We start from the raw sequence: 26,935 nt of genomic DNA on the forward strand, positions 1-26,935 counted from the left end.
CCCAGCCAAGGAGGCAAGTGGGGCTAGGATGGGGGTGAGATTAGCAAGCCATGCATGGTGCTGGAATGACACAGGCCACGTCTGAGTGGTGAAGGCACAGGATCAACCCACCCAGAGAGTGGGTTTCTTCTCTAATTCGTTATGGGGCGGGGGTGCCAGGAAGAACCTTTTTCTTTTTTTTTTTTTGTAGAGACAGTCTCACTTTATCGCCCTCGGTGGAATGCCGTGGCATCACACAACTCACAGCAACCTCCAACTCCTGGGCTTAGGCGATTCTTTTGCCTCATCCTCCTGAGTAGCTGGGACTACAGGCACCTGCCACAATGCCCAGCTATTTTTTTGTTGTTGCAGTTTGGCCAGAGCTGGGTTGGAACCCACCACCCTATATGGGGCCGGTGCCCTGCCCACTGAGCCACAGGCACTGCCAGGAAGAACCTTTTTCTAATTTGCACAAAGACACCTCATAGGCTAGTGAAGACCTCTGATTACCAGAGGAGAAAGTAAGAGAACAGGAGACACAAATTTCTCACCATTAGGTAACTGTCTGGAAAGAAACAGAGTTGGCTCTGCTTATAGTGCTGATGCTTCTACCCTACGGAAACATCTCCTCTAATAAGCCGCTAGAGGCCAGAGAAGGGATTCACTAGCCTAGACTAGGAGGCAGGCAGACTACATCCTGAGGCCACCAGGCGTGTTTCAGAGGGGGAAGCACCATTTCCTAGTCCCAACCTGAGAGCTGGCCTATAACCCCGTCTCCTGATTGTTAGGGCATCCGGTACACCAGGCACAGGACACATTGTGTTTCTGTCACCCCTCCCCCAACCTTTTAGCTCTAAGGTCACAGCCATGGTGGCCAGGTGAGCCAGAGGCCCCATGGTCAAGAGAACAGGGCAGATGATATTTAGTACCACTGACTAACAGGAGGCTTTTTTTTTTTTTTTTTGGTTTTTGGCCGGGGCTGGGTTTGAACCCGCCACCTCCGGCATATGGGACCGGCGCCCTACCCCTTGAGCCACAGGCGCCGCCTAACAGGAGGCTTTTAAGAGGAATAGAGGGATCCCTCCGTGTTGAGGAGGTGGGAGGAACAGGGTCCTCAGCTCCCATCACCCCCCCAGGGCCCAGGTACACAGGAGCACAGGCCCAGGGGGAGCACTTTAAGGGCCACCACCAGCCAACAATTAAAGACACAAGGACACCCACAAAGAGGCACTGCAAAGACTTATTGGGATAGTAAGATGAATAGATTTAATCATTCTTGTTTGAAAAACAAGACATAAATTAGTATATATATATAATTTATATATTTTATGTGATATATATACTATATACAGACATTAGAAAATGTTCCCTCTCCATGAGGCTGAGGGAGAGGCGAAGGATGGCGCTGGAATGACACAGGCGGGGTCTGCATGGTGAAGGCACAGGATCAAGAAGTTGGGAGGAGAGGAAGACCACGTCAGCGCTCTGGCTTGCAGTGGCCACGGGGGACAGGGTTCCCCACTGGCTGCATCTCTGGCCCATTAAACAACTTGGTCCTGTTGGAGGAGAGACAAGGAAGGGGGCTGGCATCTGCAGAAGGAGCTCCCCTCGCCCTTGCTGGGAGAGCTCGCCACTCAGGGACGCTTTCTTGCCCTGGGGGTTACCAAGGATGGGTGGGGGTTAAGCACAGTGTACATCTTTATAAAACCCACATAAGAATGAGAGATTTCACATGGGCCTCTCACACAGGGATGAAAGAGAGGCAGACACAGGGCACCAGGGTGTGGGAACCAGGGAGATATGGAGAGGTGGACGACAAGCAATCTAGACAGAAGAAACATTGGCTTTCTTTGTTCCCTACAGTGTGACACTTGGTAGGGACTCCGTGTCTTCACTCCCAGGAAGGTTGGGGGTGGGGGCGGGGGGTGGCAGCGGCGGTGGAGGTGGCGGCGGCGGTGCGGCAGCAGTGGTGGCAATAGGAGGTGTATGTCAAGATGGATGCTAAACAGTGTGAGTTCCCTTACAGATGGCTCTGGAGAGGGAAAAGAGGTGCAGGATTGCACCGGGTAAGGCGCTCAGCTTCTTTTCTTAGAGACACAAATCCACAGGGTCAATACACAGCCAAAAGCATATACTCAGGACTAACATATCACGCTAGCTTCCAGAAGTTTAAGATATAGTCATCAACACCCCCACCCCTCCCCCCCGCCCCCCCTCCCCCCACCCCCCACCCCAATCCACAGCTAAGTCAAACTCCTAAGGTCAGTCTGTCTGGTAGTGATGTTGAGAGAAGAGCCTCACGCCTGCAGCGACAGCCACTGCGCTGGGCTGGGCTGAGCTGGGGGTGCTCCTAGGCCTGCGCCAGGTCACCCCAGGGCAGACAGTTTCACCAGGTACCTTACCTAAAACGAGTGGGGTGATCCCAGAGGCTTGCTCTCTAGTGGACTGAGCTGCCCTGCCCATCAGTGAAGGGCAGGGCACTTTGGGGATGGCTGGTGTGGAGCTACTGGACCTGGGAGCAGGGCTCCCAGGCTGCCAGCCTGTTAAGCTGGCTGCAAACAGCTCAGCGTGGCTGTATCTGCCGACATCCCACCTGAGCAGGGCCCGCACAGTGGCTCCTGCCAGGTTAATGTGAGCCCAGGGTGGGTGGGCACATCTGTACTGAGCGCCCCCTCCCCTCAGCTCGGTGCTGTGGTCTGCTGCTACTGCTCCTGCTCCCAGTGGGGGAGCAGATGCCAGGAGGAGCTAGAGGCCGAGGAGGGTCTGCCTGCTTCAGGCCCTGGCTCCCTCGGCACCCAGCACAGAGCAGGAAGTGAGCCTGATGTCACCTCTCAGCCCCAGAGAAGAGATAAAATAACAGCTCTGCGATGGGGCAGAGCGAGGAGGGGCCTTTGCCCTCACAGTGAGGCCCAGAGGCCAGGATAGGGTGGAGACACCCAGGGCGGCAGCTAGGCCTGCAGCCCTTAAGAGCGAGCCTCCGTCTAGGGAGTTTTCACTCCCTGGAGACTGATGGGCTCTTGGACCCTGATTGGCCCAGTGGACACACACACTCACCACAAGATGCAAGGACCACAAAGCTCAAACCTGGGGCCGTGGTTGGGGAAGGGGACAGGCTGGGCAGATGCCTTACTTAATAAGGGTTTTTAAGGAGCGGGTGAATGTGCTCATAACAGTCACTGAAGTTGGGGAGCCTGGTGGGTGCCCTGTGGCTGCCCCGGTAGCTGCTGCCATCTGCTGCTGCTGCTGCTGCTGGTTAAGATTCCGGGCTGTGGACTCCTCAGCGGCACGCAGCAGGAAGGTGTAGTTCCTTACCACCTCTTCTACCTTGGCCAGCAGCTCTTGGCGCTGGGCCTCTGAGCGCACAATGAACACCAGCCGCACGAAGGTCTCAATGAGGCTGCTCAGCACCTGGAAGCTCCCCGTGATGGCTGCCAGCATGTGAGTCGGGCTCTTGTCCACATTGGCCACGCGGCGGCAGGAGGCCCGGAGCTCCTTGAACTTGAGAGCTAGCTCGAGTTTATACTCAGAGATCTGAGAGACGTAGGGCTTGGGGGCACGCGCCGCAGGGCTGGCCACACACTGCCGCAGGACTGTCAGTAGCTCATTAGTGTCCAGCCGGGCAGCCAGGAAGCCATCAGGGAGGCCATAGGCATGGGCCCGCAGGGCATTGATCTTGGCCAGGCTGCCCTCGAAGGTGGACACCCGAAGGTCAATCTCCTGAGTGCGGGAGGCCTCAGGGTTGCTGCTGCTGCAGGTGGCGGCATCCAGCACCTGCAGGGTCCTGCTCACCACGGGCACCACCTGCTCATCCAGCTTCATGCCGGGCAGAATCTTCATGGGGATGGAGTAGGAGAGCTCGTCCTTGCCATCACTGGTGTCATCTGCAATGTCACACTTGCGGTAGTAGAAGCAGTAGCGGATGGAGCAGCACTTGCCGCTCTCACTGTCCTCGTCCAGCTCAGCAGGCTTCCGGTACACCTCTTCAGGCAGCGAGAACACAGCCATCGGTCTGGGGCCTTTGGTCTCAGGGGTAACCTGGACATAGGAGGGGTTTCCCAGGGTTGGTGACTCCAGAGACTTGCTTTTGGGACCCAAGGCCAGGGGGAGGCCTGCCTCTACCTCTTTGGCCTCCCTAGGCAGCATGCCCAGGGGTGGGTGTGGGTAGACGTCCAAGGTCATCGAGGCCCTGTCACCCTGGTCCAGCTCACTGATACTGTAGCGGCGCATCAGTTTCCTATAGTTGGGAGCACCCAGGCACTCGCCCCCCGAGGCACACGTGGTCAGGCACGAGACACCACTCTCAGGGTCCGATCGGCACTCTCGGGACTCCAGGCTGGTGGAACGGATGCGCTGGACATTGCTGGGGCTGCTGACGCTCAAGCCTGGGCCGGCCTCTGGCTGCCTCTGGGTAGGGAGGACCCTGTCCCTCTCCCTCTCTGGGACGCTGGGCACCGGCATTTGGGCTGCCTGGGGCCGGCCCCCACGGCAAATGCGCTTGCAGTCACAGCTCCGCCTCTGCTCACGGGACATGCCAGGCCCCTGCTGAACGGGGCTGCTGCGGAGCTGGCAGCTGCAGCGGCCAGGTGCTGGAGGCTGCAAGTACTCGGCACCCGGCAGCTCCCCCTGGCTTGGTGGCTTTAGAAGTTCCTCGAGGAACTCCAGCTCATACTGCTTTACCTTTTGCAGCTGGGCCTGCCGCTCATCTGTTTCCTTCTTCTGGCGGGTTGGGAAGGTGGCAGAGAATAAATTGCGAAGCCGGAAAGGACCTCGGGAGGACTTGGGCTTTGCAGGGCCTTCTGAGACTGAGTGAGCTCCATTCAGGGTGGTTTCGAGCTTCCTGGAGGGCATGGTGCTCACCTGCCGGCTGACAGTCTGAGGCCTCAGTGGGCTCTGACCTCGAGGCTGGCAGCTGGGGCTCTGGCCACGAGGCTGGCAGCTGGGGCTCTGGCCACGAGGCTGGCAGCTGGGGCTCTGGCCTCGGGACTGGCTGCTGGGGCTGTGGCTTCGCTGTTGGCAGCTGGGGCTCTGCAGAGCCATGGGATAGCTAACTCGGGGAACCAGGCTTGTGTCCTCGAGCTTGCTGCTTTTGGGTGTGCTCTCCAGCTGCCCCTTCTCCCCCTGGCTGGAGGCAGTGCCCTGCTTGTGCAGGGCAGGCTTAGCACCCTCGGGCCCACCTTTGCCTGTCACCTCCCCGGTAGTTTGCTTGCCCACTGACTCTCGACTCGCTTGCAAATGATAGCTTTTAGGAGGAAAATTTTGAACAGGCAGCCTGTCCTCTTGTGAGGAGAGGTGCAGGCTGTCAGCCCAGCTGCCTGTGGATGCTCTGGGGCTGGAAGAAACCTCTGGGCAGAGCTGCTGCTGGGAATTCTGTGACATCTCTGGAGCACCAGGGCTCATTTTGAACTTCAGATTCTTATTGGCACTGCTGCTCATCATGCTAACCTCTGGCCTCCCCATGCTGGCCTCCAGCCTTCTCTCCCCTCTGCTGGGGGGGTTTCCCAAAGCCCCACCAGGGGTGGCTAGACTCTTACTGTGAACCACCTGCTGTAGGGCAGCCGAGATGATGGCTGGGGTCACATTACCCTTTGGGTCCAGGATAAGCTTGGGGTTCAACCTGACCTCCCTAGGCAGGTTCTCCCTCAGGTCAGAGACCTGCTCTTCACTGAGAGATGGTGTGGCCGCCCTCAGTGACATCTCTAGGCCTGCCCTAGTGTGGCTAGGCCCTTTGTCCTCAGGAACTGGGGACAGCAGGCTCAGATTCTTCTGCTCACTAAGCTGGGGGGACAATGCTGGGTGCACTGCCAAGGAATATGTTCGCTCTCCCTGTGCCTGGTTTTCTGACTGGGGCAGCTTCCTTCGGGCGCCAGGGGGACCAGGACTCTGGCTTGTGATAACTGGCTGGAGAGATGAGTTGGGATCCGGGCGCCCAAGAGAATAAGGGGCCGTGAGAACGGCCTGGGCTGCACAGCTTTGGATCCGGAAGGGCAGGTCCTTGCGGGCAAGGAGGCTGTCCTTGTTGAGGTGCTGGGCCAGGAAGTAGGTGGTGTTCTGGTGTTGCTTCATGGCCGACATCATCTCTGACATGTCTGTGAGCTCAGAAGAGTTGGTTTCATGGCCCGAGTCCAGTGATGATTCAGGAGTGATTGTGGCCAGCACAATCAGACCTGGAAAAACAGGGACAGGGCTTGTTACGCTTACTAAGATCAGGTTCTGTTTCAATCATACAAAATTGTCCATTGGTATCCATGGGGGATTGGTTCTAGGACCCCCAAGGATTCCAAAATCCATGGATGCTTAAGTCCCTTATATAAAATAGTGCAGTATTTGCATACAACCTCCCCACATCCTCCTGTGTACTTTAAATCATCTCTGGATTACTTATAATACCTAATATAATGTAAATGCTCCTTAAACAGTTGTTGTACTATATTGTTTAGGGAATGACGACAAGAAGAAAAGTCTGTCCATGTTCAGTACTAATGCAATCATCCATTTTTCCCTGAATATTTTTGATTTGAGGTTGGATGCATCAGCAGTTGCAAAACCCTCCAATATGGAGGGCCAACTGTATAGATCGTGGAGGCCAAGGTTAGCAGCAGGATTTCCAGCTGGGGGAAATCTAGCCCTGAAGGTGGGAGGAGTAGAGGGGAGGGGACAAAGAGGGGAAAGCAATGAGAAGGGGTATGAATGGCTAGAATCCAAAAGAGAAACAAAAGAGGTGAAGAGATGATCTGGGCAGTTTGATGGCAAATTACCACACAAATCACATGCAAAACAACATGCTAATCAACACTGTTTTTAGATTTTACAGCTAGGAAATTTTTGTTAATTGTCCTAAAGTGGGGTTGGCAAGGAGAGGTCCCTGTCTATCTCTCCTCATCTGGCCAGGCCTGCCTACAGTCTCTGCAGCTGAGGCCATTTAGCTGAGCTTGTCCTCTCTCTGGCAGGCACAGGGACCTCAAGTCTAGAAGAGCTAGGGCTTGGAGCTCCAGACTCTAAGCAAAAAGAATTTCTGGCCCCCAGGGGAGGGGACAAGCACATGGGGGCTTTCCAAGGTCAAGGCTATCCTCATGTACAGGCAAGCTCCCTCTAACTCCAATCCCTTCACTCTCTTTGTCTATACTTTCCCCCGTCTCACATGCTTTCTCATATTCCTTCCTCCCTCCTCCTTTTCTGTTGTGGTATCATTTACCTTTTCTTTTTCTTAAAGTGTACGTGCGTGGAGGGATGCATGTGTGACTGTGGGTACACGTCTGACATATGTGTTTGTCTACAAGATGGATGTGTGTGTGTCTATAATAGGGAATAGCATGCATGCTACCTTGTTCTCCCAGCAACTAATATTTAATAACAACAGCTACTACTTATAGAGTCCTTACTGTTTCCAGGCAGTCCTTATTGTGTGCTAGACAGTATTTAAATCCTTTGCATGAGTGATCTCCTTCAGTCTTCAAAATAGCTCTATGTGATATACCTGTTGCTATAAAACCCACTTAAGGTGACAAAAGTGAGGCTCAGATCTGAGTAAGTGCCTCGCCAAAGGTCACACTGGCAGGGAGTCAAGAAACTAGGACTTAGGTGCATATGATTCAGAGCCCATGCTATCAGGCAGGATAAAGACTCAGCCCTAAGCCGTGAAAGGTCTTGGCTTCTCTGATCCCAGGGCCCTAGGTGGTGAGTCGGTCATTTTGTTTTTCTTCCAATCATGTGCATACTGGATGTTCTTTGCCTGTCTTCTATATGTCTCACAATTTTCCTCTGATCCTTCATCCTGGCCTGGATCAGTAGCTGGATCGTCCCAATCCCTGGGATCCATCTGTACAACATTTCCAGAGATGCAATGGCAAGAGCCAGAACTCTAGCTAGAGCTGAGCAGCTGATTCCTGCTGCAACATGGCTGTTCCCCTGACCTTGTCTGAACTACTTCTGGCCCATCCATTGCCCTGACACACCACACTGACTTTGACATCTGCTTAGGAAGGCACAATGTTACCTGCTGGCCCTTCTTGGCCAGGAGGGGAGTCAACAGGGAAGAGGAATGGGTCGTTACCTGCAGTCTGTGGGGGTGGGGGGTGCGGTCCGTCCTCTGATGCAGCCAGGGCTTCCAGAGCCTGCAGAGTGGACACCAGGGCATCATCTAGCTCCTGAGCATGATCTCGGACTGTCCGGGTCTGCATGCTGTCAATTAGTGTAACTGGAATCTCATCATACAGGAGCCCACGCAGGTGGCGTCCTTGTTCCTGGCTCTGGACAGCCCGGCGCTTGGGGTCGTCCTCATCAGAGCTGTTGTCTCGGAAGCCAGGGGGTGGGGCAGCAATGGCAGGCAACAGAGAAGTTGTCTCATCTTCTTCCTCCTCCTCCTCCTCACTCCCTGGTGGTGGGAGGGACATCAAATCTACTATATTGTCACGAGAGGAGCCAGGCCTTCCACCTTTGCGCGGGCCCAATTGCTCCTGCAGTTTGGCTTTGCAAGAGTCACAGTAGAAATTCAGGGCTTCCGCCCCAAGGGAATTGTCCAAGGTGTAGGACCGGGCCCTGCTGGCACAAGGCTCATGGTCCAGGCTGGCTGCATCAAAGTCATCGGGGACTACATCGTAACCTTGGCCAGAGCTTTTGGATGTGGGGTCAGACTTGGTCCGGGGCCTGGTCTCCTCAAAGAAGATTAGGTTCTCATTGACATCCGTCCGGCTTTCCTGCTCCTTCCTTTGTTCCCGCATGTGGAGGTAGCAGAAGCTGACAAGCTCAGAGTCGGCAGGCGGGGGCGTGCAGCGGCTCGACTTCCTGGGGCTGGGGCCCACGCTGCCCACATAACTACTCTCCTTTTTCCCCAGGTGGCCCCCAGTGACAGGGCGGTGGGCGCTGTGCATGTAATCTAAACCCAGAAAGAGAATCGATAGTTGAACCCTGGCGCTGAGGACTGTGGCTGAGCTGCCTTGACATCTCTGGCCCATGTCTCTGTAGCAAGATTGGGTGGCAGGTACTCAGAGAAAGTATTACCTAGCTGCTAGAGATCAGAAGGGGAGTTGATGGGCCCTGTCTCTGCTGACCCTGAAAGTAGAACAAGGAACATCTAATGGCCTGAGCTGCTCATCACCCCATCACCTCTGAAATGGGAAAAGGCATGGGGTGAGGTAGGGCTGGGGATGAACTCCTTCGTGTGTGGACACAGCAGGACTCTTACATGGATACCTCTGGTCTGATTGTTAGCTCTAAACACATTTAAAGAGGTGAGATTTGTTTTCTGTCCTCCTTGGAACTGTTCTTGCCCTGCCCCCAACCCTTTCGGAGCCTTTCCAACTGCCAGTGCTCTGCTGCTGTTTGGGTTATCTTGGATCTCTTCTAGCAGAAAGGAATAAATCTGAGAAGCTACTAAAGCTTTAGTGGGAAAGTGTTAAACAGGCTACATACAATCCCAAGAGTTTGCATTTCAAAGAGGACTGTTGACAGAGGGAAGCTGAAACAACAACTGGCTCTATTAGTATAGAATTCCCCACATCAGAATGTATGAAGTGTATAGAAGATAGCCTAAAGGTACATGCAGTGGGAGGTGAGTGAGGGGTGCTAGTTTGGTTTTCTTTCCTTCTATCCCTTCTTTTCCTTCCCTCCTTCTGTTCCTTCCTTCTCTCTTTCCTCTTTCCTTTTTCTCCTTCCTTCCCTCCTTTCTTCCTCCCTCCCTCCTTTCCAGCCCTCCCTTTCTTCTTTCTTTCAATGGGGTCTTCTCTGTTACCCAGGCTAGAGGGCAATAGCTTGATCACAGCTCACTGTATGTAACCTTGAACTTCTGGGCTTAAGATCCTCCCACCTCAGTCTCCTAGTAACTGGGACTTCAGGTGCAGGTCACTAAGTCTAGTTAATTTCTCTCTCTCTCTCTTTTTTAAGAGGCATGATCTTGCTTTGTTGCCCAGGCTGGTCTTGAACTACTGGCCTCAAGAGATCCTTCCACTTCAGCCTCCCAAGTAACTGGGAACCACCCACCACACCCAGCCTTGGGAGTACCCTTGTAATTCTTCACATCTTATTACTTTTCTATATTCATGCAGGGCCAGCCCTGTTTGCTATACACACATGTGGTAAATACTCTCATCAATGGCTCTTAATGCCTAGAGGTGTATGCATCTGAGAATTGTCCATAGCAAATAAATGCCTTATCTCTGAATAGCTTCTCTCTCTCACTCTGTATTGAGAGCCCTTCCTCATGTTATCTGTGAGCATATACATATACATATACATATACATTGCTAACTCATTCTACTATCAGCAGATAGGTAACAAACAAATACTAACTTAGGCTAAGGTCATTACATATAACCCCATTTAATCCTCACAACAACCCAGGGAGGTAGGCATTATTATTATTATCCCTATTTTACAAAAAAAGAAGCTGACCAACATGGTATGTGACTTATCCAAGGTCACATTGGTCATAAGTGGCAGTCTAGATTTGAGCCCAAGTTTGATTTGAGGGACTTCAAAAGTCATATATATATATATATATGTGTGTGTGTATATATATATATTATATATATATTTTTTGCAGTTTTTGGCCAGGGCTGGGTTTGAACCCACCACCTCTGGCTTATGGGGCCAGCACCCTACTCCTTTGAGTCACAGGCGCCACCCCAAAAGTCATATTTTTAACCATTATCCCTTTATCCCTGTAGCTTATCATGGTGGTCAAGATGCTGGAAAACAAGACTTCAAAATGCCTTTCCAACTCCAGTTTGATAGAACCAGTATGTCAGTGTTACCTTTCACCAGAGCTTATGGCTATGACAAAAGCACAGTGCTGGCACCTAACAACAGAACACCAAAACACATGAAGCAAAAATGGAATTGAAGGGAGAAATAGACATTTCAATAACAATAGCTGGAGACTTCAATACTCTACTTTCAATAACAGACAAAACAACTACACAGACTATCACCAAGGAAACAGAGGACCTGAGCAATACGGTAAACCAACTAGACCTAATATAAATCTATTGAACACTCCACCTAATAGCAGCAGAGTATGTATTCTTCTTAAATGCACATGGAACACTGCCCTAGATAGAACATGTTAGGCCTTAATATAAGCTTCAATAAATTTATAAGGAATGAAATCATATGAAGTATGTTTCCAGAGCACAACAGAATTAAATTACAAATCAGTAACAGAAGGAATTTTGAAAAATTCACAAGTGGAAATTAAACAAAACACTCTTAAATAACCAATATAAGAGAAATTAGAAAATCCTTTGAGATGAATGAAAATGAAAATATATCAACACTAGTGGCATCTAGCTAAAATAGTTATTAAAGGAGAAATCTATATTAAAAGTGCCTGCATTCGGGCGGCGCCTGTGGCTCAGTGAGTAGGGCGCCGGCCCCACACGCCGAGAGTGGCAGGTTCAAACCCAGCCCCGGCCAAACTGCAACAAAAAAATAGCCAGGTGTTATGGTGGGTGCCTGTAGTCCCAGCTGCTTGGGAGGCTGAGGCAAGAGAATCGCGTAAGCCCAAAAGTTAGAGGTTGCTGTGAGTCGTGTGACCTCATGGCACTCTACCCGAGGGCGGTACAGTGAGACTCTGTCTCTACAAAAAAAAAAAAAAAGTGTCTGCATTAAAAAAGAAGAAAGATGGGGGCAGTGCCTGTGGCTCAGAGAAGTAGGGTGCCAGCCCCAGATGCCAGAGGTGGTGGGTTCAAACTGGCCAAAAACTGCAAAAAAAAAAAAAAGAAAAAGAAGAAGAAGAAGAAAGATGGCTCAGCATAGTAGCTCAGTGAGTAGGGTGCCGACCACATATACCAAGACTGGCAGGATCAAGCCCGGCCCAGGGCTGCTAAACAACAACGACAACTATGGCTCGGTACCTGTGGCTCAAGCGGCTAAGGCGCCAGGCACATACACCTGAGCTGGCGGGTTTGAATCCAGCCCGGGCCGCCAAACAACAATGATGACTGCAACTAAAAAATAACCAGGCATTGTGGCGGGTGGCTGTAGTCCCAGCTACTTGGGAGGCAGAGGCAGGAGAATCGCTTGAGCCCAGGAGTTAGAGGTTGCTATGAGCTGTGATGCCACAGTACTCTACCCAGGGTGACAGCTTGAGGCTCTGTCTCAAAAAACAAAACAAAACAATAAAAAAAAACAATGACAACTGCAACCAAAAATAGCTGGATGTTATGGCGAGCGCCTGTAGTCCCAGCTACTCAGGAAGCTGAGGCAAGAGAATTGCTTAAGCCCAAGAGTTTGAGGTTGCTGTGAGCTGTGATGCCATGGCACTCTACCCAGGGCAATAGCTTGAGGCTCTGTTTCAAAATAATAATAATAATCATAATAGACTTGGAGCCTGTAGCGCAAGCAGCTAAGGCGCCAGCCATATACACCAGAGCTGGTGGGTTCAAACCCAGCCCAGGCCTGCCAAACAGCAATGACAACTACAACCAAAAAATGGCTGGGCATTGTGGCGGGCGTCTGTAGCTACTTGGGAAGCTGAGGCAAGAGAATTGCTTAAGCCCAGGAGTTGGAGGTTGCTGTGAGCTGTGATGTCACAGCGCTACCCAGGGGGACAGCTTGAGGCTCTGTCTCAAAAAAAAAAAATAATAATAATAAAATAAAATGAAAAAATAAAAAAAGGAAACCAGAAAAAGAAGAAGAAAGTAAACCCCAAATGACCAGAAGGAAAGTAATAACAAAGCATAGAAGATAGAAAAACTAGAGAAAATCATTGGAACTAAAAGTTGGTTCCTTGAAAATAATAAATTGACAAACCTTTAGCTATACAGACCAAGCCAAAAAGAAGAGAGAAGACTGGGTGGCGCCTGTGGCTCAGTCAGTAAGGCACGGGCCCCATATACCGAGGGTGGCGGGTTCAAACCCGGCCCCGGCCAAACTGCAACCAAAAAATAGCCGGGCATTGTGGCGGGCGCCTGTAGTCCCAGCTACTCGGGAGGCTGAGGCAAGAGAATCGCTTAAGCCCAGGAGTTGGAGGTTGCTGTGAGCTGTGTGAGGCCACGGCACTCTACCCTGGGCCATAAAGTGAGACTCTGTCTCTACAAAAAAAAAAAAAAAGAAGAGAGAAGACTCAAATTACTAAAATCAAGAATGAGAGGACATGGCTACTGATCTTCCAGATAAGGAATCAGTTATAAGTAAATATGGTGAACAAGGTATCAACAAATTAGATAAATTATGTGGAAAATTTCTTAAAAATATACAATTGACCAAAACTGATTCAGAAAGGTAGAAAATCTGAATCAGCAATAAGAGGAAAATAAGTTGAATTAGCAATTAAAAATCCTCCCCCCTCAAAAAAAAAAGCCTAGGCCCAGATGGCTTCCTTGGTGAATTGTATCAAATGCTTAAAACATGCATTTATACCAATGCTTTGAAAACTCTTTCAAAAAATGGAATAGGGAACACGTCTTAACTCATTCTATGAAGCCAGTATTACCCTGATCCCCAAACCAAAGACATCACAAAAAAACTACAAACCAATATCTCTTATGAATATCAAGTTGCTCAACAAAGTACTAGCAAACTTAATTCAGCAAAATATGAAAAGAATTATACACCATGACCAAGTAGGATTCATTGAAATAATGCAAGATTGGTTTAACACCTGAAGATAAATTAATATACTATGCCATGTTAATAGACTAGGGGAAAAAAACCCCTGCATCTCAATAGGTACCGAAAACTATCTGACAAAAATCCAACATCCTGGCTCAGTGCCCATAGCACAGTGGTTACGGCACCAGCCACATACACCAAGGCTGGCGGGTTTGAACCCGGCCAGGGCCAGCTAAACAATAATGACAACTGCAACAAAAAATAGCCGGGCATTGTGGCAGGTGCCTGTAGTCACAGCTACTTGGGAGGCTGATGTAAGAGAATCGCTTGAGCCCAAGAGTTTGAGGTTGCTGTGAGCTGTGACACCATGGTACTCTACTAAGGGCGACATAGCGAGACTCAGTCCCAAAAAAAAAAAAAAAATTACAACACCCTTTCGTGATAAAACACTGAACAAACTAGAAATAAAAGGGAAGTTCCTCAACATGATAAAGGTTATCTGTAACAAACTCACAGACTTTTCCCATAAGATCAGGAAAAAGACCAGGATGTCTATTCTGATTACTTCTATTCAGTACTTTACCAGAAGTTCTAGCCAGAACAATTAGGAAATAATATGAAATATAAGGTTTCCACATTAGAAAGGAAAAGGTAAAACTATTTCTTGCAGAATACAAGCTCAATACACAAAATCAATTGTATTTTTACATACTAGCAATGAACAATATAAAAATGAAATTAGGAAACAATTCTATTTATAATACCATGAAAAAGAAAAAAATAGGTATAAATTTAACAAAAGAAGAGCAAGACCTGGCCACCAAAAATTATAAAATACTTGCAAAAGAAACTAAAGGAAATTTAAATAAATGGAAAGATAGTCTATGTTCATAGACTGGTAGACTTAATTTCTTTTTTTTTTTTTGACACAGAGTCTCACTATGTCACCCTCTGTAGAATACTGTGAGGTCCCAGCTCACAGCAACCTCAAACTCCTGGGCTTAAGTGATTCTCTTGCCTCAGCCTCCCGAGTAGCTGGGACTACAGGTGCCCACCACAACGCCTGGCTATTTTTTGGTTGTTATAGTTGTCATTATTGTGTAGCTGGTCCGGGCCAGGTTCAAACTCTCCAGGCTTGGTGTATGTGGCTGGCACTATAACCACTGTGCTACGGGTGCCAAGCCAGATTTAATATTGTTAAAGTGACAGTATTTCAGCTCGGCACTTGAGGCTCAAGCGGCTAGGGCACCAGCCACATACACCTGAGCTGGCGGGTTTGAATCCAGCCCAGACCCGCCAAACAACAATGATGGCTGCAACCAAAAAATAGCTGGGCATTGTGGTAGGTGCCTGTGGTCCCAGCTACTTGGGAGGTGGAGGCAGGAGAATCGCATCAGCCCAGAAGTTAGAGGTTGCTGTGAGCTGTGATGCCACTGCATTCTACCCTGGGCGACAGCTTGAGGCTCTGTCTCAAATAAAATAAAATAAAATGACAGTATTTCCCAAATTGTCCTACAGATTCAATGCAGTCTCTATCAAAATCCCAAGGGACTTTGTAGAAGCTGACAAGCTAATTCAAAAATTCATATGAAATCACATGGGACCCAGAATACCCAAAAAGAATACTTGAAAAAGAACAAAACAGGAGCACCCACATTTCCCAATTTGAAAATTTACTACAAAGCAATAATAATCGGCTCGGTGCCCGTAGCTCAATGGTTAGGGCGCCAGCCACATACACTGGGGCTGGCATGTTCGAACCTGGCCTAGGCCTGCTAAACAACTGCAAAAAAAAAAAAAAAAAAGACATGCGTTGTGGTGCGCGCCTGTAGTCCCAGCCACTTGGAAGGCTGAGGAAAGAGAATGACTTAAGCCCAAGAGAGGTTGGGCTGTGAGCTGAGATGTCACGGCACTCTACCGAGGGCAACATAGTGAATCTCTGTCTCAAAAAAAAAAAAATAAAAAATAATAATCAAGACAGTGTAGTATAAGGCATAAGGATAGACATATTCATTACAAAATTTTACAAAGAGGTGGCCAACATGTACAAAATATTTTGTAATGACTATTTTGTAAATAAAGGTACATTTAACTATAATTTCCTATTTTCCCTATGTATGGTAACTTTGGGGCACCTTTTAGATCAAGGCAATAGAATTGAGAGTCTAGAAATAAACTCTCACATTTACAGTCAAGTAGCTCAATTTAAAAATGGTGAAATGATTTGAATAGATATTTCACCAAGGGAGATGTACAAATGGCCAATAGGCACATGAAAAGATGCTTAATATTGCCAGATACAATGGGTCACGCCTGAGATCTAGCACTCTGGGAAACTGAGGCAGGAGGATCGCTTAAGCACAGGTGATTGAAACCAACTGAGCAAGAGTGAGACCAGTCTCTATTAAAATAGAAAAAAAAAAAAAAAAAAAAAGGCCAGGCATGGTGGCTCTCACTTGTAATCCTAGCACTCTTGGAGACCGAGGCAGGTGGATTGCCTGAGCTCACAGGTTCGAGACCAGCCTGTGGAAGAGCGAGACCGTGTCTCTAAAAATAGCCGGGTGTTGTGGTGGGCGCCTGTAGTCCCAGCTACTTCAGAAGCAGAGGCAAGAGAATCACTTGAGCCCAAGAGTTTGAGGTTGCGGTGAACTATGATGCCAGGGCACTCTACCAAAGGTGACAAAGTGTGACACTGTCTCAAAAAATAAATAAATAAATAAATAGGGTGGCTTCTGTGGCTCAAAGGAGTAGGGGGCCGGCCCCATATACTGGAGGTGGCGGGTTCAAACCTGACCCAGGCCAAAAACTACAAAAAAAAAAAAAAAAATTGAAAAAAAATCTGGGTATTATGGTGAGCACCTATAGTCCCAACTATGCAGGAGGCTGCGGTAAGAGGGTCACTTGAGCCCAGGAGTTTGAGATTGCTGTGAGCTAAGTTTACACCATGGCACTCTAGCCTGGGCAACAGAGTGAGACTCTGTCTAGAAAAGGAAAAATAGAAAAAATACTCAACATTATTAGCAATCAGAAAACTACAAATCAAAATCACAATGAGATATCACTTCACACCCACCATGATGGATGACAGTAAAAAGACAGATAATTAAAAGTGTTGACAAAGATATGGTTAAATTGTGAGCCTCTGACACGGCTGATAGAAGTGTAGAATGGTACAGTCCCTTTGGAAAACAGTTTGGCAGTTCCTCTAAAAATTAAACATGGACTTACCATTTGACCAGCAAGCACGTTCATAGGTATATACTGAAAAGAAGGGAAAACATATGTCCCTGCAAAAAGTTGTACATGAATGCTTAGAACAACGTTATTTATAATAGGCAAAAGGTGGAATCAAGTCAAATGTCCATCAATTGATGAATAGATAAAGAAATGTGGTGTAGGGCGGCGCCTGTGGCTCAGTGAGTAGGGCGCCGGCCCCATATGCCGAGGGTGGTGGGTTCAAACCCACCCCGGCCAAACTACAACAACAACAAAAAAATAGCCGGGCGTTGTGGCAGGCGCCTGTAGTCCCAGCTCCTCGGGAGGCTGAGGCAAGAGAATCACGTAAGCCCAAGAGCTGGAGGTTGCTGTGAGCCGTGTGACACCATGGCACTCTACCAAGGGCAATAAAGTGAGACTCTGTCTCTACAAAAAAAAAAAAAAAAAGAAAAGAAAAGAAATGTGGTGTATCCATACAATGGAATATTATTCACCAGTAAAAAGGAATGAAGGACAGATACATACTACAACATGTGTGACTCACAAAAACATTATGTTAGCTGAAAAGAACGCAAGCCACAGAAGACTATATATTGTCTAATTCCATTTGCATGAAACATAGGAATAGGCAAATTTGTAGCAATGGAAAGTGTATCAGTAGTTGCTTATGGCTGGGTGGTGATTAGAGGGGAAATGGTGAGTGACTGCTAATGGGTGTAGAGTTTGTTTTAGAAGGGGTAAAAATATTATAAAATTAGATTATGGTGATTTTTGTACAATTCTGTGACTATACTAAATATGTTAAAAACACTGTGCACTTTAAATGGGTGAATTTTATGGCTTCAAAATTAGATCTAAATAAAGCTGTTTATTTAAAAAAAAAAAACACACAGAATTCTGGGAAGATGGCCGACTGATAGCAACCCTCATCAGAGGCTCCTGAGCAGAGAAAGAAAAACTGAACGGAATCAGACTCTACAAAGCCAAAGATGTGAGCTGAGCCAAGGAAGAAGTTCAGCAAGCTATAACTCCAAGGAAGAACGTTCAAGAAAATATAGGTACAGGGCGGCGCCTGTGGCTCAGTGAGTAGGGCGCCAGCACCATATGCCGAGGGTGGCAGGTTCAAACCCGGCCCGGGCCAAACTACAACCAAAAAATAGCCGGGCATTGTGGCGGGCGCCTGTAGTCCCAGCTGCAGCTGCTCGGGAGGCTGAGGCAAGAGAATCGGGTAAGCCCAAGAGTTAAGAGGTTGCTGTGAGCCATGTGATGCCACGGCACTCTACCTGAGGGCGGTACAGTGAGACTCGGTCTCTACAAAAAAAAAAAAAAAAAAAAAAGAAAATATAGGTACAAAGCCTATGGACTAGAGGACGGGAGACCCCTCCTCCAAGCAGGGGGCCTGCCACAGGCTATCTGCGAACAAGCGGGGGGGGGGGGGGTGGGGGGGGGAAGACCTCTCATTTTACCTCACTGGAAAGAGCTGCTAAACTCCAGGTCTCTTTTTCCAGGGAGGTCCCACTTATAAACCTAGACACCACCCTGCCAGGCTTATAATTGAACAAATATTTTCCCCCACAAGTCCAAACTCCCAGTCCACCCTTTCTCCCTTGCATGGTGGTCTGAAGTTCTGCCCCCTGCAGAGCACAGAGTGTTTGGTCTTGACCTGAGAGACCTGGGCAGTTGAGTGGTTGCCCCATGTGGAATGAGTTTGGCAGACAGGGCTGGTCCCTGCTGGGCCTGCGTGCAGAGGCTTAATAGGCGTGGACTGTGACCTGAGAGCAAGGGTGTGGTCTCCTGATTCCACCGGAACTCTCCAGCCGTGGCTTACTGGGTGTGAACCAAGCCCTGAGGGCTAGGGCGTGCTCCACTGCCTCCAGTAGGGCTGGTGAGTAGAGGCTTACCAGGTGAGGACTGAGACCTGCAGGTGGAGTGTTGTGCCCTGATTCTAACAGAGACTGCGAACAGAGGCTTGCCAGGCAGTGGAGTGAGACTGGCAGGCAGGGCATGGTCCCCTGACTCCAACTGGTCTGGCAAGCAGAGGCTAGCTGTGTGTGGATTGAGACCAGAGGGCAGGCCCGGTGCCCTGACTCCAACAGAGCCTGCAAACAGACGCTTGCCTGGCAGTGGGCTGAGACTGGCAAGGAGGAGGCATGGTCCCCTAACTCCAACTGTTCTGGCAAGCACTACTCCAGACCCTACTCCAGAGGCTAGCTGTGTGTGGACTGAGACCGGTGAGCAGGGGTGTTGCCCCTGGCTCCTACTGGGCCTGTGAGCAGAGAAGCAGACAATAGTGTGGACTTAGTCTGGCGGGTGTGAGTGTGAATCCCTGGCTCCAATAGTACTTTGAATCCCTTTGCTTTGAATTGTCCTTGAATCCCTCTCTGTTGGGCAGGGTTTGCACTGCCAGAGACAATTTGGTTGGAACCCATGTTTGGGGATGTCCACTCTGGGACATTCTGAGGTTGACCTTTGAAATTCTGTAGTGGAAAAGAACTGAAGGGTGGGCCACAGCTGTTTGTATCTCTTCACAGTCGAGATTTAAATCTAAGAGTGTGGTTTCTTAGGATAGGGTAAAGGTTGGCTGATATGAAAACAGAACTAGCCTGCACTATCTCACCAAGTAGGTCCTCAGAATCTCTGGCCAAAACTCTGAAAGGGGCCTTTGTTAGGTTGTAAAAGATAAGCCATAATTACAAAGAGCAGAGCTATGGCGAGAGGTTATCTCTACTACCTGGGAACCCCAATTCAATCTCACCCTACCAGTTCTAATAACCAAACAGTGGAAAAGAAACATGGTGCAGACCTAACAGAAGAACTCTGGCAACATGAATAACCAGAATAGATCAACCGCCCCACCCCCCAAGAAATGACAAAGGAGATACAACTGAAGATGCCATGCATAGACAAATGGCAGCAAGGTCAGAAACTGAATTCATTAAGCCCCGGAGTTGGAGGTTGCTGTGAGCCGTGTGACGCCACGGCACTCTACTGAGGGCCATAAAGTGAGACTCTGTCTCTACAAAAAAAAAAAAAAAGAAACTAAATTCAGAATATGGATTGCAAATAAGATAAATAAAATGAAAGAAAAGATGGAAATTGAATTCCAAAAAGTAGTTCTAAAGTTGTCTCAAGAAATTAATGAATTCAAAGCCCAAGACACCAAAGATATGGACATAATGAGAAAAGAGATAGCAGAGCTCAAGGGAACAAAAGTTAGTTGAGGAGCTCCAAAATACAGTAGAATCCCTCAGTAACAGAGTTGATCAGGCAGAAGAAAGGATGTCTGAAACTGAGGACAAAGCTTTTGAACGTTCTCAAACACTCAAAGAGGCAGACAAATGGAGAGCAAAAACTGATCATTCCCTGAGAGAGTTGTGGGATCACTCCAAAAGATCAAACATTCGTCTTATAGGAATTCCCGAAGCAGAAGAGGATGGTCCTAAAGGTACAAATGTTCTACTCCAAGAGATTGGAGGAGAATTTCCCAAACATGCAAGAAATACAGAACTTCAGATAGCAGACAGTTTCAGAACCCCAACAAGACTCCATCCAAATAAAGCATCTCCTAGACACATTGTGATTAACTTTGCCAAAGTTAAGATGAGAGAGAAAATTCTGCAAGCAGCCCGATGTAAGAAAAGCATAACCTAGGGCGGCGCCTGTGGTTCAGTGAGTAGGGCGCTGGCCCCATATACCGAGGGTGGCGGGTTCAAACCCGGCCCCGGCTAAACTGCAATCAAAAAATAGCCGGGCGTTGTGGCGGGTGCCTGTAGTCCCAGCTACTCGGGAGGCTGAGGCAGGAGAATCGCTTAAGCCCAGGAGTTGGAGGTTGCTGTGAGCTGTGATGCCACAGCACTCTACCGAGGGCAATAAAGTGAAACTCTGTCTCTACAAAAAAAAAAAAAAAAAAAAGAAAAGCATAACCTAGAAAGGGAGAAATATCAGAATAAGTGCAGATCTCTCAGCTGAAACGTTTCAAGACAGAAGACGACTGTCATCGAACTTCAATCTCTTAAAACAAAATAACTTCCAGCCCAGGATCCTCTATCCAGCTAAACTGAGTTTCATTTGTGATAGAGAAATCAAATACTTTAATGACATACACGTGTTGAAGAAACTTGCCATAACTAAACCAGCTCTCCTGGATATTCTCACACCCATTCTCCACAAGGACCAGCACAATGCTCTACCTGCAAAGTAAACTCACTCAGAAAATTTATGAACAAATCCAACTTTCACAGTGGTGAAAGGATTAAAATTGTCTACTAGATATCCAAAAATCATGACACCCAAAACACAACCAGGCTTATCAGTTTTCTCACTTAATGTGAACGGTTTAAATTGTCCTCTAAAGAGGCACAGACTGGCTGACTGGATACATAAACTCAGACTGGATATCTTCTGTATACAAGAATCTCACCTTACGTTAAAGGATAAAAATAGACTCAGGGTGGAGGGATGGACTTGTATAATACAGGCAAATGGAAACCAGAAAAAAGCAGGGGTTGCAATTTTAGTAGCAGGTACAATTGGCTTTAAACCAACAAAGATAAAGAAAGATAAGGGGGCAGCGCCTGTGGCTCAGTGAGTGGGGCGATGGCCCCATATGCCGAGGGTGGCGGGTTCGGACCCAGCCCCGGCCAAACTGCAACAAAAAAATAGCTGGGCGTTGTGGCGGGCGCCTGTAGTCCCAGCTACTCGGGAGGCTGAGGCAAGAGAATCGCTTGAGCCCAGGAGTTGGAGGTTGCTGTGAGCTGTGTGATGCCACGGCACTCTACCGAAGGGCCATAAAGTGAGACTCTGTCTTTACAAAAAAAAGAAAGAAAGATAAGGAAAGTCACTACATATTTGTCAAGGGAAACACCCAACATGAAGAGTTTCAATAATTAACATTTATGCACCCTACCAGAATGCTCCTCAATTCATAAAGCAGACCCTAATGGATATGAACAACTTGATATCTTCCTATACTATACTAGTTGGAGATTTTAACACCCCTTTAACAGTTTTGGACAGCTCCTCCAAGAAGAAACTAAACAAAGAAATATTAGACTTATACCTGACCCTAGAACAAATGGACTTTACAGACCGCTACAGAATATTTCACCCTAATAAAACTGAACATACATTCTTCTCATCAGCCCACAGGTCATCCTCCAAAATAGATCATATCCTAGGACACAAGTCTAACCTCAGCAAATTTAAAAGTATAGAAATTATTCCTTGTATCTTCTCAGACCACCATGGAATAAAAATTGAACTCAACAGCAATGGGAATCTCCATACTCAAAGTCATGGAAGCTAAGTAATCTTTGGCTGACTGAGAGCTGGGTCAAAGATGAGATTAAGAAAGAAATCACCAAATTTTTGGAACTAAATGATAATGAAGACACAAATTATCAAAACCTGTGGGATACTACAAAGGCAAGGGGCTATCTCTACTACCTGGGAACCCCAATTCAATCCTAAGAGGAAAATTTATAGCATTGGAAGCCTTCATCAAGAAAACAGAAAGTGGGCGGCGCCTGTGGCTCAGTGGGTAGGGCGCCGGCCCCATATACCGAGGGTGGTGGGTTCAAACCCGGCCCCTGCTGAACTGCAATCAAAAAAATAGCTGGGTGTTGTGGCGGGCATCTGTAGTCCCAGCTACTCGGGAGGCTGAGGCAAGAGAATCACTTAAGCCCAGGAGTTGGAGGTTGCTGTGAGCCGTGTGACGCCAGGGCACTCTACCGAGGGCCATAGAGTGAGACTCTGTCTCTACAAAAAAAAAAATAAATAAATAAATAAATAAAACAGAAAGAGAGGAAACCAACAACTTAATGGATCATCTCAAGCAACTGGAAAAGGAGGAACATTGCAATCCAAAACCCAGCCGAAGAAAAGAAATAACCAGGCAGCGCCTGTGGCTCAAGGAGTAGGGCGCCGGTCCCATATGCCGGAGGTGGTAGGTTCAAACCTAGCCCTGGCCAAAAACCAAAAAAAAAAGAAAAAGAAATAACCAAAATTAGGGCAGAATTAAACAAAATTGAAAACAAAAGGATCATTCAGAAGATTGATGAAACAAAACGTTGATTTTTTGAAAAAATTAACAAAATTGATAAACCTTTGGCCCACCTAACCAGAAATAGAAAAGCAAAATCTCTAAAATCATCCATCAGAAATGATAAAGGAGAAATAACAACAGATACTTCAGAAATTAAAAAAATCCTCAATGATTACTACCAAAAATATCTATTCCCAGAAATATGAAAATCTGAAGGAAATGGACCAATACCTGGAAGCACACCACCTTCCTAGACTCAACCAGAAAGAATTAGAAATCTTGAATGACCTCTGTATCAACCACTGAAATAGCATCATCAATACGAAATCTCCTTAAAAAGAAAAGTCCAGGACCAGATGGCTTCACATCCGAATACTACCAAACTTTCAAGAGGAACTAGTACCTATATTATACAATGTTTTCCAAAGCATAGAAAAAGAAGGCATACTTCCCAACACATTCTATGAAGCAAATTATCACCTTAATACCTGAACCAGGAAAGGATCCAACAAAGAAAGAAAATTATAGACCAATATCATTAATGAATATCAATGCAAAAATATTCAGTAAGAGCTTAGCAAACAGGATTCAACAACACATCAAAAAAATTATACACCATGATCAAGTTAGTTTTATTCCAGGGTTACAGGGTTGGTTCAACATACGCAAATCTATAAATATAATATATTACATTAATAAAATAAAAAACAAAGACCATATGATTCTCTCAATTGACACAGAAAAAGCCTTTGATAATATCTAGCATCCTTTCGTGATCAGAATTCTTTTTTTTTTTTTTTTGCAGTTTTTGGCCGGGGCTGGGTTTGAACCCACCACCTCCAGTATATGGGGCAGGTGCCCTACTCCTTTGAGCCACAGGCACTGCCCCATTATCAGAATTCTTAAGAAAATAGGCATAGAAAGGACATTTCTTAAACTGATAGAGGCCATTTACAGCAAACCCACAGCCAATATCATATTGAATGATATAAAATTGAAAACATTTCCACTCAGATCAGGAATGAGGCAAGAATGCCCACTGTCTCCACTGCTATTTAACATAGTAATGGGAGTCTTAGCTATCACAATCAGGCAAGAGAAGGTGATCAAAGGTATCCAAATAGGATCAGAGGAGATCAATCTCTCTTTGCTGATGACATGATCCTATACCTGGAAAATCCCAGGGACTCAACTTCAAAACTCTTAGAAGTGATCAAGGAATACAGCAGCGTCTCAGGATACAAAATCAATACTTACAAGTCAGAAGCTTTTATATACACCAACAATAGTCAAGCTGAAAAAACAATCAAGGATGCTATTCCTTTTACAATAGTGCCAAAGAAGGTGAAATATCTGGGAGTATATCTAACCAAGGACATAAAAGATCTCTATAAGGAGAACTATGAAACTCTGAGAAAAGAAATAGCTGAAGATGTTAACAAATGGAAAAACATAACCATGCTCATAACTGGGTAGAATCAACATTGTTAAAATGTCCATACTACCCAAAGCAATCTACAGATTTAATGCAATCCCTATTAAAGCACCATTTTCATACTTTAAAGAACTTAAAAAAATAGTACTGTGTTTTATATGGAATCAGAAAAAACCTCAAATAGCAAATACATTACTCAGAAATAAAAACAAATTAGGAGGTATCACATTACCAGACTTCAGGCTATACTATAAATCTATAGTATGGTACTGGCACAGCATGGTACTGGCACAAAAACAGAGCGGTAGATTTATGGAACAGAATAGAGAACTGAGAGATGAACCCAGCTGCTTATCGTCATTTGATCTTTGACAAGCCTATCAAAAATATTCAGTGGGGGAAAGACTCCCTATTTAACAAAAGGTGCTGGGTGAACTGGCTGGCGACTTGTAGAAGACTGAAACTGGACCCACACCTTTCACCATTAACAAAAATTGATTCTCACTGGATAAAAGATTTAAACTTAAGATATGAAACTATAGGGCAGTGCCTGTGGCTCAGTTGGTAGGGCGCCGGCCCCATATACCGAGGGTGGCGGGTTCAAACCTGGCCCCAGCCAAACTGCAACCAAAAAATAGCCGGGCGCTGTGGCGGGCGCCTGTAGTCCCAGCTACTCGGGAGGCTGAGGCAAGAGAATTGCTTAAGCCCAGGAGTTGGAGGTTGCTGTGAGCTGGGTGAGGCCACGGCACTCTACCGAGGGCCACAAAGTGAGACTCTGCCTCTACAAAAAAAAAAAAAAAAAAAGATATGAAACTATAAAAACACTAAAAGAGGCTCGGCACCTGTGGCTCAAGCAGCTTTGGCGCCAGCCACATGCACCAGAGCTGGTGGGTTCGAATCCAGCAGGAGCCTGCCAAACAACAATGACAACTGCAACCAAAAAGTAGCCAGGCGTTGTGGCGGGTGCCTGTGGTCCCAGTTTCTTGGGAGGCAAGAGAATCGCTTAAGCCCAGGAGTTGGAGGTTGCTGTGATCTGTGATGCCACAGAACTCTACCCAGGGTGACGGCTTGAGGCTCTGTCTCAAAAAAAAAGAAAAAGAAAATACTAGAAGAAAATGCAGGGAAAACACTTAAAGAAATTGGCCATGGAGAATATTTTATGAGGAGGACCCCCGGGCAATTGAAGCAACACCAAAAATCCATTACTGGGATCTGATAAAACTAAAAAGTTTTTGCACAGCCAAGAGCACAGTAAGTGAAGCAAACAGACAACCTTCAGAATGGGAGAAAATTTTTGCAGGTTATGCTTCTGACAAAGCTCTGATAACTAGAATCTACAGAGAACTCAAACTAATCAAGAAAAGAATAAATAACCCCATTTCTATGTGGGCAAGAGACTTGAACAGAAACTTCTCTGATGAAGACAGGTGCATGACCTACAAACACATGAAAAAATGCTCATCATCCTTAATCATCAGAGAAATGCAATCAAAACCACTTTGAGATATCATCTAACTCCAGTAAGATTAGCCCACATCACAAAATCCCAAAACTACAGACGTTGGCGTGGATGTGGAGAGAAGGGAATGCTACACTGCTGGTGAGAATGCAGGCTAATATGACCTTTTTGGAAAGAAGTTTGGAGAACACTCAAGGAACTATAAGTAGAACTACTGTTCGATCCTGTAATTCCTCTACTAGATATATACCCAGATGATCAAAAACTATTTTACAACATAGACATTTGCACCAGAATGTTTGGCACCAGCCCAATTCATAATAGCCAAGACATGGAAACAGCCCAAGTGCCCATTGACCCATGAATGGATTAACAAATTGTGGTATATGTACACCATGGAATACTATGCAGCCATTAAAAAGGATGGAGACTTCACATCTTTTATGTTTACCTGGATGGAGCTGGAACATATTCTTCTTAGTAAAGTATCTCAAGAATGGAAAAAAAAAGTATCCAATGTACTCAATACTACTATGAAATCAATATATAACCACCTACACACTCATACGAATGGCAAAATATAACTTAGTCCAGGAAGTAGAAGGGAAAAGGAGAGAGACGGGAGGGGAGGGGTGATGTGGGAGGATGGAGGGCATTTGGGGGGACCTCACCTAATGTGCGTGATACAATGGTACATTTCAAAACTATTAAGAAATGAGTATAATTGTGACGGATGTGTTACTTAGTTCAATGTAAACATTTCACATTGTGTATCAAAGCAGTACCCTGAACCCCATAAATGCATCAATGTACGAAGTTATGATTTAATAAAAAATAATTAATTAAAAAAATTAAAAAAAACACAGCTTTGAACATGCCCTTGATGAACTCTCAATCCTTACAAAAAGAGCAAAGAAAGCGTGCTCTGCACTGACTAAGGACTTTATGTGCTTTACCAGACATAGTCCTGTCAAATCCCTCATGTGGCGGTAGTAGTATTGTCCTCATTTTACAGATGAGAAAACTGGTCCAGTTTCTGGCACTTAGACATGATCATGCCACTAAGACATGGCAGGCAGAGCAAGGACCAAAGCCAAATCTTTTTGACTTCAGATCCCAAGCTCTTGTAATTTTCCAAAGACCATGTTGCCCCTTTTAACATACATTCAATGTAATTACATTGAGCGGCTTCGGTTCAGGCCTTGTGGGACTTTACTGTATCTAGGGAATTCTGAATCAGTTGGGGAAATACCCT

The 26,935-nt window shown here is 46.8% G+C and overlaps 1 protein-coding gene across 12 annotated transcripts in view; it reads right to left on the reverse strand.

Moving 5' to 3' along the window:
* Window positions 1-1,230: 1,230 nt before the first annotated feature.
* Window positions 1,231-26,935, reverse strand: part of FRMPD3 (FERM and PDZ domain containing 3) — a 159,095-nt gene continuing 133,390 nt past the window's right edge. For 9 of the 12 annotated variants that reach the window (XM_053581094.1, XM_053581090.1, XM_053581089.1 and 6 more), the window contains 3 exons: window positions 8,030-8,851; window positions 3,110-6,143; window positions 1,231-1,535 (listed from right to left, as the gene is read on the reverse strand). In XM_053581094.1, the coding sequence (XP_053437069.1) occupies window positions 1,457-1,535; window positions 3,110-6,143; window positions 8,030-8,851 (3,935 nt within the window). In that variant the 3' untranslated portion in view covers window positions 1,231-1,456. Of the gene's footprint in view, window positions 6,144-8,029; window positions 8,852-26,935 lie in introns of all 12 variants that reach the window. The other 3 variants (XM_053581088.1, XM_053581096.1, XM_053581098.1) reach the window with 2 other exon arrangements.

The sequence above is a fragment of the Nycticebus coucang genome, chromosome X (assembly GCF_027406575.1).
Source record: "Nycticebus coucang isolate mNycCou1 chromosome X, mNycCou1.pri, whole genome shotgun sequence".
Lineage (NCBI taxonomy): Eukaryota > Metazoa > Chordata > Mammalia > Primates > Lorisidae > Nycticebus > Nycticebus coucang.